A 16,305-nucleotide genomic window follows, 5' to 3' on the forward strand; every position below is an offset into this window, starting at 1 on the left:
TTCTTGGGGATGTACAGCTACCCAGGAAAGGCTCCCATTCTTTCCGTAAGAGCAGGAAAACTGCGACTGGGCCCAGATGCCCACAGGCAGTGACCCTGAACACCACCCACGGACCCACTGAAGTTCTGCAGGGAGGAGCTGGTGGAGTGAAAGATGCTGCACTGGAAGAAGTTGTGGGCTGCTACAGCCCTGTGCATGCTGCCTGCCCTGTGGCAGGTTTATCAGTCCTTGTACCTGGGGCATTCAGCCTCTTTCTTGAGCCTTGGAGACATACTAGGGCCTGCGTCTGTCTCAGAGGCCAAGTCCTGTGGCTGTGCCAGCTGTATTGTGGAGCTCAGCAGCTCAGCCTGGTTTAACGAACGGTACGACTCAGTGATAAATCCCCTGCTGACGGTGCACACCTCCAAGGTCGCCCCAGACGTTCTGTCGTGGTGGCTGGTGAGTTACAGAGTCCCAGCAATTAAACCAATACAGGCACCTCCTGCTGTGGCTGCTGGCGGCAGAGCCCATCCTTGGGCTCCTCAGAGCCTTGTGGCAAGAGCAAAGCAGAGGCCTGGGGCATGGCACCATGGCATGGGTGGGTATCAAACATAGGGATGCTCTGAGTGCCAAGGGCTGGCTCCTTTGTAGGACTGGTCCAGGAGACAGGCTGTAGCAGCTGACGAGGCCAGCAGAGACTCGTGGGGGTGGGTGCCTGCCCCTGCTGCCGTGCTCCCTGGTTGGGGGCTGTAGGGCCAGGGCCAGGGCGCTTTCACATTCCCCAAGCAGCTGCCCATGCAGAAAGCCTGTTCTGTGCTCCTGCCGCCCCCACATGGATCCCTCTGGGAGGAGGAGGCTGGGGTAGAAAAGGGCAGCCACACCTACCAGCCGGTCTGCAGGACAAACTGCTCAGCTGGCCCCTCCCAAGTCCCTGGTGGCTGCATCTGTCCACTGCATGCAGCTCCCTGCTCTGACGCCTGCAGCTGCCTGTACAGCTGCGCTTAGCTCAGCCAGGAGCCACTTTGGGGGCCCAGTGCACGCACAGAGAGTGGGCGCTGCAGGGAGCAGCAAGGGGCCCATGAGCTGAGCTAGCTCACCCAGAGTCACTCACACCCAAGGGAAGGCCAGGCTGTTTGGAGCGTTCCCAGAAGGTCACAGGTCGAGGGAATCCATCAGCCTTAACTTGGCCTGTTAGCTCCGCTGGCCTGCTCTGCATCGGGATGGGGCTGTGTGTCAGCTACCTCGTGGTGCCACAAGATCACTGCTACACCCCCAGGTTTGGAGCAGTCTCTTGGAGGAACCCCTTTGATGTGCCAGGCCCCCGGGTCTCACTCTTCCCTCAGGGTAGGACACCTGGCCTCGCTGCCTCCTAAGATTGAACCTCTGTGAGCTCTGTTCAGCAAGTCCAACCGAGACGGACTCCTGGGAGAGACTTGTCCGCTCTGCAGGGATTAATGCACCTCACCAAGTATTTAGAGTGACACTCAAACAGTGAAAAGAAAAGGAGGACTTGTGGCACCTTAGAGACTAACCAATTTATTTGAGCATGAGCTTTCGTGAGCTACAGCTCACTTCATCGGATGCATTTCAAACCAGTTTCAAACCCGTTGGGTTTATTAGTTCCCTGGCACACAGCATGGGAGGTCCTTAGGTTAGCACAGAGAAGTGAAGCTTAGCAGAGTCCAGTCTGCTCAGCCCAGAGCCCCAGCCATGCTGTAGTGAACCCTGTGTCTCTCTCAGTTTGATCCTCTGTGTCCGTTCCCAGGTGAGAGAACTCCCAGCTTCCTCCAGAAGCCCCACGGCCCCCCTTCCAGTCCTGTGTGCGTAAACTGGGCTCCCCGCCCGACTTCCCTGCTGAGAGGCAGCAAAATCCATGAGGCACTGGAGCTTACATTGTTTTTGCTGGCCCTGTTGTTGAACGGGGTGAATTTCAACCAGTTCCTCAATGACTCTTCAGTCCACCCAGACAGGGAGGTGGCGCACAGACCCATAGGCACCGACTCTGGGGGTGCTCTGGGGCTGGAGCACTCACGGGGGAAAATGGTGGGTGGCTGCTGAGCACGCACTGGCAGCCCCCTTATCAGATCCTCCCCATGCCCCAGCACTTCCCACCTGCCGGCGGGCCGGCACATCAGCACCTCCTGCTCCCTCCTCATGCCTCCCGCCCACCATGATCAGCTGTTTCTCAGGGAGGCTGGAAGGGGGAGGAGCGAGAATGTGGCAAGCTAGGGGGAGGGGCTGGAACTGGGCAGGAAGAGGTGGGGTGTGGGTGAAAAGAGGTGGGGCAGGGGGTGGGGCCTTGGGGGAAGGGGTAAAGTGGGGGCAGGGCCAGGGCAGACCCAGGAGTCGAGCACTTTGGAAAGTCGGTGCCTGTGTCCCTTAGTCTGCCCTGAGAGCAAACTTAATCCTTGTCCCCTACTGGGTAGCCATGCAATGTATCAGGGAAACTGAGGCACACACCAGAGTCATACATATTATTAAAAAATTCCCAACTTCATTCCACCAACATACCTAGTGGAGATGCACCCATGTGGCCAGCAGAGCTCCACTGGCAAGGAGCTTGGGGCAGCCCTGGGCAAAATTGCACAGGTAGAGTGGGGAGGACTGCCCCAGCCATTCCACTGCAAAAAGGGGGTGTAGCAGAGCAGGAGCTGGGGCGTGCTGTGTGCCCCCTGAGCACAGCTGGGTTGGGCTCACAGCCTTTCTGGCCCCTGCAGAGAAGGCATTGCCTGCCCTAGCCCAGCCCCCAGGCCCTGCCACCCTGCTGGGCATTGGGCTCGGTGGCACCACGGACATGCCATAGCTTTGTTCTTGTTCCTTTAGAAGCTGCAGGGCTCGCAGAGCAGTGCCCAGTTCCAGGAAATAATCCAGCAAATGTTTGACATTCTTCCATCCCCAACCATGGATGCTCGGCCCATCTCCAGCTGCAGGATGTGTGCGGTGGTGGGGAACTCCGGGCACCTGAGGGGCTCCCACCACGGGAGAGAGATCGACTCCCACCACTGGGTTCTGAGGTGAGTGGGACAGAGCCGGCTCACCCCCTGTTCTTTTGCCACCTCTCCAATGGGCCCAGCCCCCTGCAGCCGCTCTGGTTGAGCAGAGTAAATCTCTACCCACAGGCCTAGGGTAGAGCCCCAACAAAGGCATAGATGAACCCGGGACCTTGTCCTGCCCCGGGGGCATCTCACGGTGCTGTTCCCTCCCAACAAGCCATAAGGAGGCACCCGGCACTGCAGCCAGGCTGCTGAGAGCCCAACGGCCCTTGGGCCACCGGGTCATTGGGCGGGAAGGAGTTCCCAGGCCATGTAGGAGGCACTCTCTGGAATCTGTAACACCATCTCCCACTGTCTTCCCTCATGCACCATGTTTCAGCTCACCTGGGAGCTGCTGGAGGAGAGGGGGGCACAGCTCTGGGGCTACATCTGAACGTAAAAAACCAGCCAGCTTGGGCTAGCAGCCCCAGTGAGCAACAGCCACGATGACAGACAGCTCCAGCTCCCAGCCACTTAGCCCCCCAATTCCCTGCTGGCCAGGATGGCTCCCTTGCCCCAGCCCATCCTCCCAGCCATTGCAATACGCATACCCCATCCTTCCCTCCCAGCTAGGGCAGGCCCTGAGCCCCCAGCCAGACAGAGTGAGCCCTGAGCCCCATTCCACACCCAACCAGCCAGGGTGAGCCCCAAGCCCCATTCCCTCCTGCCAGCCAGGGCGGGCCCCGAGCCCCATCCCCCACGCAGCTGGCCAGGGCGGGCCCCGAGCCCCATCTCCCACCCAGGTGGCCAGGGCAGGCCCCACGCCCCATCTCCCACGCAGCTGGCCAGGGCGGGCCCCGAGCCCCATCTCCCAGGCAGCTGGCCAGGGCGGGCCCCGAGCCCCATCTCCCACCCAGGTGGCCAGGGCGGGCCCCGAGCCCCATCTCCCACCCAGGTGGCCAGGGCAGGCCCCACGCCCCATCTCCCACGCAGCTGGCCAGGGCGGGCCCCGAGCCCCATCTCCCAGGCAGCTGGCCAGGGCGGGCCCCGAGCCCCATCTCCCACGCAGCTGGCCAGGGTGGGCCCCGAGCCCCATCTCCCACCCAGGTGGCCAGGGCGGGCCCCGAGCCCCATCCCTCATCCGGCTGGCTAGGGCGGGCCCCGAGCCCCATCTCCCACCCAACTGGCCAGGGCAGGCCCCGAGCCCCATCCCTCATCTGGCTGGCTAGGGCGGGCCCCCAGCCCCATCTCCCACCCAGGTGGCCAAAGCTGGTCCCGAGCCCCATCTCCCACCCAGGTGGCCAGGGCGGGCCCCTCAGGGTTCCCTCTAATTTTTCCCAGCCAGGTGCGGAATGAATTCTGTTATGTGCACCAATATGGAGGTGACGTGTGACACAGCACCTCCATACTGGTGCACATAACAAAATTCATGTGGTGGGGGTGGGGGCCGAGGGTTTCGGTGTGTGGGAGGGGGCTCAGGGCTGGGGCAGAGGCTTGGGGTATGGGGGGGGCAAGGGCTTTGGCTAGGGGTGCGAGCTCTGGGATGGGGCCAGGGATGAGGGGCTCAGGGCTGGGGCAGACGGTTGGGTGGGGATGGGTGGGGGGTGAGGCTACCCCGGGGCTGCGATGGGGAGAGAGAACTCCCTGCAGCAGCACCTGGGCTGGGCGAGAGGCACACCTCTTCCCGCCGCAGCAGCTCTGGCCGTGGCTGGGTTGGGACCGTGAAAGAGGCACCTGTCCCACAGCCGAGGCAGGTCCAGGCCAGGCTGGGTTGGGGCTGGGGGAGGGGCACGTCTCCCCCGACCGTGACAGGTCCGTGGCTGGGCTGGGTTGGGTCCGGGGTTGGGGGAGAGGAATCTTTCCCTGTCGCAGCCTTGAGCACCTGTGCGGTGTCTAATAGGCTTTTGCATGGTCGCATGGCCATGCAGCTTAGAGGGAACTTAGGCTCCGATCCCCATCCCCCACCCAGCTGGCCATGGTGGGCCCTGAGCCCCATTCCCTCCTGCTGGCCAGGAAGGGCCCCCTGGGAGGCAGGGAGTGCCCAGCATGCATGTTACAGCAGACTCAGCTGTGCTCTCTCCTCATGCCCCAGGATGAACAGGGCGCAGACTGCTGGGTTCGAGGAGGATGTTGGCACGAGGACAACGCACCACTTTATGTACCCAGAGAGTGCTATGGACCTCCAGCCTGGTGTCCACCTGGTGCTGGTTCCCTTTAAAGCACTGGACCTGAAATGGGTGACCAGTGCCTTCTCCACAGGGAAACTGCGCTAGTGAGCATGGGGCCTGATCTGCCGAGGGGGAGGGGGATCCTCTGAGGGCAGCGTCCTAGGCAGGAGGCTCATTTGCCCCTGGTGGAGGCTGAGTAGTCTCTTGGGTCCTCCCAAGATGCAAGGCCTGAGGTGGCTCTGGGGGTGCTGGCTCATCCCATGGGGCAGTGGGCTCCAGTGTGCCCACAGCACAAATCTCCACACGAGATGGGGCTTAGGTGATGCTCAGGCTCCATTGACTTGTGGAAGCTGATTCACCCCTATGTCCAAGGAGAGGAGACTCAGGAGGCCCACCAGAAGGATGACCCCACCCTAGGATGAGGGATGGGGGGTCCCCAGGACACTGGCACTGCCCCTCCCCCCAGGATGGGGGCTTTGCTCTGGGAAGCTAGATTGCTCCTGCCTTGTCCCTTGTGGGGGCTCAATGGCTCCCTTGGGAGGTTGATGGGCTCAGGGGCTCCTCCCCTCAGGCTGGGGCACACGCCGGACATGACGTTCGACTTGGCTCACTAAACCCCAGACGGTGGCGAAGGACAGGGCAGACCTGAAGCTGTTTAGAGAGGGTGAGAACATTTGTACAGACCTCGGGGAAGGGACACATCTCATGGCTGATGGCTCCAGCACTGGTGTTCAGACATGCGCCACAGCACACAGGGGCTGGCTCAGTGGCTTAATGGCATTGTGCTGAAAGGCTTCCTGTCTCCTGAGCTGAGGTCAGTGCATGGTGCCAAGGAAACAGCAGCTCCAGCAGACGCACCATTGAGGAGGCAGCCACTCAGCTCCCGAGAAGGTCTGCTCAGGCATTAGCCTCATCCCTGGTGGATTGTAGAAGTCATGGGTAGGGCCAGAAGAAAGCTATGCATATGGTACTGAGGACACCACTTTCCACTGACCACAGTTCCTCTTCCTTCGTAGCACGTACACAAGAGTCAAACAGTTCATTGAAGCTGACAAAAGCAAGGTAAGGGCTGGCTGGGGACACAGCCAGCACCAGCCACCTCATGTTCTGGACATTTGCTTCCTGAGTCTGGGTAGAGGATGGCCAGGTCTGTGGGGAGAATGGTTATCGGAGGCCCTTACCATTACATTGCCAGACATTTACAGTTTCCTGACACTGCTTAATGGCGGGGGGTGTCTAAGAATTTCCATAAACTTTGATCAAGTGGCCAAGGACTAACCATGGAACCCGCTTGCATGGGAGGCTGGGCCACAAAGTCTGTATGTTAAGAGTCTGGCGCAGGTGCTTGTCAAGTGGCTTCCAGCATGTTAAAAGCCTGATGGCCAGCTGTGCTCTGGGATCCCTGAGACACACCAGGAATCCAGTCACTGAGGCGACAAACCCGTCCAGCCTCACAGAGCGGGTGTTCCTCAGAACCGGCTGCAGGAGCCCTTCATTTTTCCTGGCTAGCCAGTGCAGAGCTCCAAGCTCCTGACGCTGCTCGGAAACAGCAAAGGGCACGAGAGCTCTGCCAGAGCCTCCTGGCCAGCCAAGCGTAGCATTCCCAGGCCTGGCCGTTTCCGGCAGCAGCTGGTTACAGCGTCCCAGAAGGCTCTCAGGAGTGGACTGCCCCTGTGGTGCGTGTTCTCCTGCTGTGCACCAGGTGGTAAGCACTGCCCACAGTGCGCCAAGACCCAATATGGGCCATTCGTCTCAGAGCAGACTAGCTCCCATCAGGGCAGGAGCACTACTGAATTAAGCTCACCCTTTCTAGGTACTAATCTCTGCCCCATCAGCGAGGCCCAGACCTGTGCACACAATCCCAGATGGGCTCTTACTGAGATATTCTCTAGCCCTTCCAGGACAGTGACGCACACAGAAGTGTCAGCAGTGAGCTGGGGCTGGGTTTGCGCCTTCCGGGCATGGCCTCTTAGTACTGGGTAGGATGATGACAGAATCTCGTAGCATTGGCCCTGTTCTGTTCTCCTCTCAGGTGCTAATCTTGAACCCTGCCTTTCTCAAATACATCCATGACAAGTGGACACAGCACCATGGGAGGTATCCATCCACGGGCTTCACAGCATTGCTTTTTGCTTTGCACACCTGTGATCAGGTAAGTGTCCGAGTGGGTGGGGCCAATGCCCTTGGCCTGTGATGAGGCAGGAAAGGATGGAGACAGACGCTGTCCAGATGCTATGATCAGAGGAGTCTGGAGCAGATGCCAGGTTCAGCCTCCATGCTGAGACCATAGGTAGCCAGCTAACACCACCCTTGCTGCAGCTGGCTGCCCGTAGGCTCCCTTGGTGCCCTTGCTCGCCTCTGCCGCAAACTGCAGCGTGGTACCTCGGCAGCTCAACGTGGTACCCGGGCATAAGACCATAAGAACAGCCATACTGGGTCAGACCAAAGGTCCATCTAGCCCAGTATCCTGTCTTCCAACAGGGGCCAATGCCAGGTGCTCTAGAGGGAATGAACAGAGCAGGTCATCATCAAGTGATCCATCCCCTGTCACCCATTCCCAGCTTCTGGCAAACAGAGGCTCGGGACGCCACCCCAGTCCATGTAGAGGCATTATGATATTTTCTATCACTTTCCTAATGATCTCCCAACATTCTATTCCCTTTTTTGCTGCCGCTGCACTTTGAGCGGATGTTTTCAGAGAACTATCCACCATGACTCCAAGATCTCTTTCTCAGGTGGTAACAGCTAATTTAGACCCCATCATTTTGTATGTAGAGTTGGGATTATGTTTTCCAATATGCATTACTTTGCATTTATCAACACTGAATTTCATCTGCCATTTTGTTTCCCAGTCACCTGGTTTTGTGAGGTCCCTTTTTCACTCTTCACAGTCAGTTTTGGACTTAACAATATTTAGTAATTTTGTATTGTCTGCAAATTTTGTCACCTCACTGTTTACCCCTTTTTCCAGATCATTTATGAATATGTTGAACAGCCCTGGCCCCAGTACACACCCCTGGGGCACACCACTATTTACCTCTCTCCATTCTGAAAACTCACCATTTAGCCCTATCCTTTGTTTCCTGTCTTTTAACTGGTTACTGATCCATAAGAGGAGCTTCCCTTTTATCAGCAGTGTAGCATGGTACCTGGGCAGTGCAGCGTGGCCCCAGGGCAGCTCAGCGTGGCTCCGGGGCAGCTCAGCGTGGTATCGGGGGAGCTCAGCGTGGCCCCAGGACAGCTCAGCGTGGTATCGGGGGAGCTCAGCGTGGCCCCGGGGCAGCTCAGCGTGGCCCCGGGGCAGCTCAGCGTGGTATCGGGGGAGCTCAGCGTGGCCCTGGGGCAGCACAGCGTGGTATCGGGGGAGCTCAGCATGCCCTTTACTGCGACCTAATGCCTTGTGCCTTTTTTTTTAATAACTTTTTTAATTTTGGGGGGCATTTCTTGTTATTTCATTTTAGCCATTAAAAATGTTGTTTATTTCTTTTTATTACATGTACATAATAAAATACCACAAATTACCCCTCTCTCAGTCCCCCGCCCTCACCAGGGCATTTGGGTGGGTGGGATCCTGCCCTCAGAGTGAGAGACGCGCGGGTTGCAGACTGAGCCTGCCCTGCACTCACTCCCCAGTGGCAGCTCCTAGCCTGCAGGGTGGAGCCTTGCTCCAGGCATTGTCCTTGGGTGCCCAGTGTTGCAATGCCACTCAGGTTTGGCTTGGCCACCTGGCGGGCAGAATGGGAGCCCCAAGAGCTGCAGCTGTATGGTGTGTGTGTGGGGGTGGGGGGGATGTTTCATTTTATGTCGGGTGGGAGGGAGGTTCCTGTTATTTTGCAACTGCAAAACCCTGGGGCTTTGCTGACCTCGCCTGCTTTGCATGCAGGTGTCAGTGTTTGGTTACGGTGCGGACAGCAGTGGGAACTGGCACCACTACTGGGAAGAGAACCGTTACCCTGGAGCCTTCCGCAGGACTGGGGTGCACGACGCGGACTTTGAACTTGCCCTCATCAAGAACCTGGCAGCCGAAGGCAAAATCTCCTTTTATAACTAGCTAAGGGGGCTCTGCTACCCTACGCCAACCCCCAGGCAGGGGGCGCTTCCTCCCGCAGGTGCGCCGCTCTCCACGCCCAGCCCCACTGCCTCGGGGGGAGGGACTGTTCGGGGTTGCAGGAGAACCAATTACACTTCAAAGCTAGATACTGACCATGCTGCCCCATTCCTCTTGCTTTTCTTCCCTGTGAGGGGACGCTCTGGAGGGGGCGTCTAGCTATCCCACTCGCTGGCCCCGCTCTGTCGTCACTCAGTAATGGCTTTACCCTCTCAACACCCCAGCAGGTTGGGAAGGGGCAAGATTCCCATTGGCCAGCTGGGGAACCGCGGCTCAGGGGCTTGCCCAGAGTTGCCCAAGACGGCTGCGGCGGAGCAGGGGCATTGAGGTGTGGGGTGTTGCCGAACCCTGCGTGGCCACATATTGCTGCAGCTTTTCGGGGCACCTGTGACCTGCTCGCTGGTTACTCTGAATATGAATGCGAGAAGAGAAGCTGAAGAGCCATTCACAGGGGGACACAGGGTTTTACAGGGAGCCCCTGGGTCAGCTGTGTGCATAGTCATCCACTAAAGGGAGGCATGCGAGGTCTTTACCAAGATACCCCCCTGGGCATCAGCACTGTGTCATGTATGGCTGGGTGATATTTAAGGCATTATGTATCCATACTGGAAATTAGCATCTTAAAGCCTTGAAGTGAAAGCAGGACTCCAGGAGGTGACACCTCAGAGAGGGCCCTTTCAGGCGGGGGCGGGGGTGTGATCGACTGCTCCCTGTCTAGCATTTGTCTGTTGTGTACTGTGTGTCTCCCAAAGTGGTGCCTATTTGCCTACTAATCCAGATGCCAATTAAGAGACTGCAAAATCTACAAGAGTATCCAGAGTAAAACCAGCAGCAGCATGGGGGCGGGGGTTGGGGGAGCTGCTTTAGGCCAATGGATTTTTTGGTCTATTGGGAGGTGCAGACACATGGCTACGATCTGATACTTGACACCATGCAAGGCACTGCATTGAGCCGTGTGGAGTGGAAATCCATCAACCTCATGAAGAAACTTGCACAAGTACAGACAGACATCATCTTCCTTTCCAAATGCAAATGGATGGACATCATGCCAAATGGACTGAAGGTGAAAAATCCATTGCTATCTACATACTGCACAGACCACAGTGAGAGATTATGCCACACACTGTCAAAGAAACTGAGGAACCACCTGATCAGCATCCTGTACAGCAAACAGGAAAACATCAAAAAAGAGCTCTCCAACCTGGAGACTCTCATAAATAACCAACCTTCCACACAAATGGACTTTACTAAAATAAGACAGGAGATCTACATTATTTGAGCATAAGCTTTCGTGAGCTACAGCATCCGATGAAGTGAGCTGTAGCTCACGAAAGCTTATGCTCAAATAAATTGGTTAGTCTCTAAGGTGCCACAAGTCCTCCTTTTCTTTTTGCGAATACAGACTAACACGGCTGCTACTCTGAAACCTGAGATCTACATTACACATTTCACCTCTCTACAGAGGAGAAAGGACCGTAAGCTGTCTAAAATTCTACCTGCCACATGGGACCACAACAGTGGTACCCCTAACTCACCCAGCAATATCATCAATCTATCCAGCTACACACTCAGCCCGGCAGAGGAGTCTGTCCTATCTCGGGGACTCTCTTTTTGCCCCACCACCCCCACAAACATGATACAGTCCTGCGGTGATCTGGAAGCCTACTTTCGCCGTCTCCAACTCAAAGAACTCTTTCAAGATAACGCTGAACAACACACTGATACACAGATACCCTCCCACAAACAGCACAAGAAGAAGAACTCCACATTGGACTCCTCCTGAGGGTCGAAATGACAGTCTGGACCTATACACAGAGTGCTTCCGCCGACGTGCACAGGCAGAAATTGTGGAAAAACAACATCGCTTGCCTCATAACCTAAGTCGTGCAGAATGCATTGCCATCCACAGCTCAGAAACAGCCCTGACATTATAATCAAAGAGGCTGATAAAGGAGGTGCTGTCGTCATCATGAACAGGTCTGACTACCAAAAAGGAGGCTGCCAGACAACTCTCCAATACCAAATTCTACAGGCCACTTTCCTCAGATCCTACTGAGGAATACACTAAGAAACTGCACCATCTACTCAGGACACTCCCTACACCAACAGAGGAACAAATCAACATACCCTTAGAGCCCCAACTGGAGCTATTCTATCTACTACCCAAGATCCACAAACCCAGAAATCCTGAACGCCCCATCATCTCGGGCATTGGCACTCTCACTGAAGGACTGTCCGGATATGTGGACCCTCTACTCAGACCCTACACCACCAGCACTCCTAGCTATCTCCATGACACCACTGATTTCCTGAGAAAACTACAATGCATTGGTGATCTTCCAGAAAACACCATCCTAGCCACCATGGATGTAGAGGCTCGCTACACAAACATCCCACGCACAGATGGAATACAAGCTGCCCAGAACAGTATCCCTGATGATGCCACAGCGCAACTGGTTGCTGAGCTCTGTGACTTTATCCTCACGCACAATTATTTCAAATTTGGAGGGGAGGGATAGCTCAGTGGTTTGAGCATTGGCCTACTAAACCTAGGGTTGTGAGTTCAATCCTTGAGGGGGTCATTTAGGGATCTGGGACAAAAATTGCGGATTGGCCCTGGGGGTGGACTAGATGACCTCCTGAGGTCCCTTCCAACCCTGATATTCTATGATATACTTCCAGACCAATGGCACCTGCATGGCCCCACAACATGCCAACATTTTTATGGCTGAACTGGAACAACACTTCCTCAGCTCTCGTCCACTCACGCCCCTTCTCTACCTTCACTACACTGATGACATCTTTATCATCTGGACCCATGGGAAGGAAACCCTTGAAGAATTCCACCATGATTTCAACAGCTTCCACCCCACCATCAACCTCAGCCTGGACCAATCTACATGGGGGGGGTCCACTTCCTAGACACTACAGTGCAAATAAGTGACGGTCACGTTAACACCACCCTATACCAAAAACCCACCGACCGCTATGCCTACCTTCATGCCTCCAGCTTCCATCCCGGACACACCACATGATCCATTGTCTACAGCCAAGCACTGAGGTACAACCGCATTTGCTCCAGCCCCTCAGACAGAGACCAACACCTACAAGATCTTCACCAAGCATTCTCAAAACTACGATACCCACACGAGGAAATAAGGAAACAGATCAACAGAGCCAGACGTGTACCCAGAAGCCTCCTGCTGCAAGACAAGCCCAAGAAAGAAACCAACAGAACTCCACTGGCCATCACATACAGTCCTCAGCTAAAACCTCTCCAACGCATCATCAGTGATCTACATACTGCACAGACCACAGTGAGAGATTATGCCACACACTGTCAAAGAAACTGAGGAACCACCTGATCAGCATCCTGTACAGCAAACAGGAAAACATCAAAAAAGAGCTCTCCAACCTGGAGACTCTCATAAATAACCAACCTTCCACACAAATGGACTTTACTAAAATAAGACAGGAGATCTACATTATTTGAGCATAAGCTTTCGTGAGCTACAGCATCCAATGAAGTGAGCTGTAGCTGGACCCTCACTTTCACAGGCCTTGGGAGGCAGGCCAGTCCTCGCCCACAGACAACCCGCCAACCTGAAGCATATTCTCACCAGCAACGACACGCCGCACCATAGTAACTCTAACTCAGGAACCAATCCATGCAACAAACCTCGATGCCAACTCTGCCCACATATCTACACCAGCGACACCATCACAGGACCTAACCAGATCAGCCACACCGTCACCGGTGCATTCAACTGCACATCCACCAATGTAATATACACCATCATGTGCCAGCAATGCCCCTCTGCTATGTACATCAGCCAAACTGGACAGTCCCTACATAAAAGGATAAATGGACACAAATCAGATATTAGGAATGGCAATATACAGAAACCTGTAGGAGAAAGCTTCAACCTCCCTGGACACACAATAGCAGATTTCAAGGTAGCCATCCTGCAGCAAGAAAACTTCAGGACCAGACTTCAAAGAGAAACTGCTGAGCTTCAGTTCATTTGCAAATTTGACACCATCAGCTCAGGATTAAACAAAGACTGTGACTGGCTCGCCAACGACAAAAGCAGTTTCTCCTCCCTTGGTGTTCACACCTCCATTGCTAGAAGAGGGCCTCATCCTCCCTGATTGAACTAACCTTGTTATCCCTAGCCTGATTCTTTCTTGCATATTTATACCTGCCTCTGGAAATTTCCACTATATGCATCTGAGGAAGTGGGTATTCACCCATGAAAGCTTATGCTCCAATACGTCTGTTAGTCTATAAAGTGCCACAGGACTCTTTGCCGCTTTTACAGATCCAGACTAACACGGCTACCCCTCTGATACATGGCTATGATCCTTCACCAGATACATGTCTCATGAAGAAGTCTTTCAGCCATGCCCAGATCAATGACACTGGAAGGCCTTTGGGTGAGCATCGCTCCATAAGACAGGATTGTAACTAGTTAAGTAACCCTAGGTCCAAATAGGGCTGTCAATTAATTGCAGTTAACTCAAGCGATTAACACAAAACAAATTAACTACATTCAAAAAACAGCTGCGATTAATAGCAGTTTGAATTGCACCGTTAAACAATAATAGAATACCAATTGAAATTTATTATAAATATTTTTGGATGTTTTTCTACATTTTCAAATATATTGATTTCACTTACAAAACAGAATACAAGTGCACAGTGCTCACTTTATGTTATTTTTATTAAAAATATTTGCACTGTAAACCAGATAAACAAAAGAAATGGTATTTTTCAGTTCACCTCATACAAGTGCTATAGAGCAATCTCTTTGTTGTGAAAGTGCAACTTACAAATGTAGCCGTTTTTTTACATAACTGCCCTCAAAAACAAAACAATGTAAAACTTTAGATCCTACAAGTCCACTCAGTCCTACTTCTTGTTCAGCCAATCGCTCAGACAAACAAGTTTGTTTACATTTATGGGAGATAATATTGCCCTCTTCTTATTTATAATGTCAGCTGAAAGTGAGAACAGGCGTTCGCATGGCACTGTTATAGCCAGCGTCGCAAGGTATTTATGTGCCACATATGCTAAACATTCGTATGCCCCTTCATGCATCAACTTGCAGGCCCTAAAGTTTTACATTGTTTTGTTTTTGAGAGTAGTTTATGTAAAAAAAATAATTCTACATTTGTAAGTTGCACTTGCACAATAAAGCAATTGTACTTCAGCACTTGTATGAGGTGAATTGAAAAATACTGTTTCTTTTGTTCCTTTTTACAGTGCAAATATTTGTAATAAAAATAATAATATAAAGTGAGTACTATATACTTTGTAGTCTGTGTTGTAACTGAAATCAATATATTTGAAAATGTAGAAAACATCCACAAATATTTATAATAAATTTCAATTGGTATTCTCTTAACAGAGTGATTATAACAGCGATTAATCACGACTCTTTTTTTTATTCTTACAATTAATTTTTTTTTAACTCGGCCGACATCTCTAGTTCTAGATTGCAGGTTATGATTTTATATGCAACCATTTGGTCCTACATGTCTATTTGCTATCAGGTGAATCTCTACTGTGTGTCAAATAAACTTTTGCTTGTTTACGCTATAAGCACATCCAAGTGCTGTGTGTTAAGTGGTGCCATCGCCTGAGGGGAACTGGTAAGTGGGGGGGGGGGGGGGGAATGCTGTTTCTTTAGGTGCAGTGTCCAGTGGAAGGGGCTGGCCACTCCAGGGGGATGCGCAGAGAGCTCAGGGGGTTCAGTGTGCCTGTTGCTAAACTGCAGCGAGAAAGGAGGCCTGCAGAGGCCTAGAGAAGAGTGGGGCCAGTGGAGCCCGGGAGCTGACCCATGGCAGGCACAGACGAGGCTTCCTCCCACTAAGGGCAGGTGGTAGCCAGGGGCCTTTCAGCCCTGGGTACCCCCAGAAAGGGTCACACACAGCAGGCAGCTTTCACTTGGAGTTGCTAGTTTAATGAGGGCCATAGGACTGCCCAGGGGCATCAATTTTAAAGTCAAAAGGGACCATTGTGATTGTGACAGGTTTCCCCCGGGGTGCCACCTGGAACTGGGGTATCACTGAGCCCTCTGACTCACCAGTCTGGGCTCCCTCTCACACTGTGCTGCTGTGACAAGCTGCAAAGCCCTCCAAGCTTGCACTTTCGCCAGCACTCACACAGATAGGGACACATCCTGGTGCAGTTACATGCAGGCTCTGACCAGCCACTGCATGCAGCAACAATAGAGAGCCTACAGCCAAAATAAGCACCAGCTCCCCAGCCTAGGACCCCAGAGCAGTACTGTCCTGCCCTGGTCAAATCTAGCCAGTATATGGGTTTAATACACGGTCCACCTCTCCCTCAATGTGAAGAGGATGATGCACACTTGTGGTAACCAAGCTGAGATTTTCCCCGGACACCTCAGTCAAACGCACACTGGTTTAGATTAAAGCATAAAATACATTTATTAACTACAAAAGATAGATTTTAAGTGATTATAAGTGATAACAAACAGATCAAAGCGGATTACCTAGCAAATAAACAAAAACACAAACTAAGCTTAACATACTGGATAGATTGGATATGAATTAGTAGTTTCTCACCCTGAGTGATGGTACGAGCAGGCTGGCAGCATGGGTTTCCCAGGTTTTCATACACAGGCTAGCAATCCCTTTAGCCTGGTTCCAGCACTTCCCACCAGTTCAGTCTTTGTTCCTCACAAGATGGAGTCCAGAATCATGTGGCTGATCACATGCCCTTGTAGAGTCATAGCAGCTTTCTCAGGAAGGCTCATCAGGTGGGGTATACGCTATGCCTAAGGCCTATTGTTTTCCCTAATGGCTCATTACCCAATATAGGCCCTTCCCAACCAGCTATCTAGACTAAAAGCATCTTGCCTAGTGAGCGTCACCCAGGTGTGACTATATTTGAAATTCAGATACATAGTCAATATTCCTAACTTCAGATATAAAAATGATACATGCATACAAATAGGATAATCAGCAAATCACAACTTTTCCAATGACACCTTACATGACCCATCTTGTACAAAAGGCATCACAGTTATGCTATAATCATATCATAATA

The 16,305-nt window shown here is 53.3% G+C and overlaps 2 protein-coding genes across 2 annotated transcripts in view; one reads left to right on the plus strand and one right to left on the minus strand.

Annotated features, from left to right (window-relative positions):
• Positions 1-16,305, minus strand: part of CEP250 (centrosomal protein 250) — a 297,988-nt gene that overhangs the window by 56,978 nt on the left and 224,705 nt on the right. The window lies entirely within an intron of this gene.
• On the plus strand, positions 154-9,307 carry LOC141997434 (CMP-N-acetylneuraminate-beta-galactosamide-alpha-2,3-sialyltransferase 2-like). Its single transcript, XM_074969803.1, has 6 exons — positions 154-438; positions 2,803-2,993; positions 5,044-5,223; positions 6,136-6,181; positions 7,152-7,271; positions 9,003-9,307. The coding sequence occupies exons 1-6, from the start codon at positions 154-156 to the stop codon at positions 9,168-9,170; spliced, it is 990 nt and encodes a 329-aa protein (XP_074825904.1). The 3' UTR covers positions 9,171-9,307.

This window comes from Natator depressus, chromosome 13 (genome assembly GCF_965152275.1).
Source record: "Natator depressus isolate rNatDep1 chromosome 13, rNatDep2.hap1, whole genome shotgun sequence".
Taxonomy (NCBI): domain Eukaryota; kingdom Metazoa; phylum Chordata; order Testudines; family Cheloniidae; genus Natator; species Natator depressus.

Coding starts and splice junctions, on each gene's coding strand:
- LOC141997434 (XM_074969803.1), top strand. CDS start 154: ATGCTGCACTGGAAGAAGTTGTGGGCTGCTACAGCCCTGTGCATGCTG. Junction 439..2,802: donor ACGTTCTGTCGTGGTGGCTG/GTGAGTTACAGA, acceptor TTGTTCCTTTAG/AAGCTGCAGGGCTCGCAGAG. Junction 2,994..5,043: donor TCCCACCACTGGGTTCTGAG/GTGAGTGGGACA, acceptor CTCATGCCCCAG/GATGAACAGGGCGCAGACTG.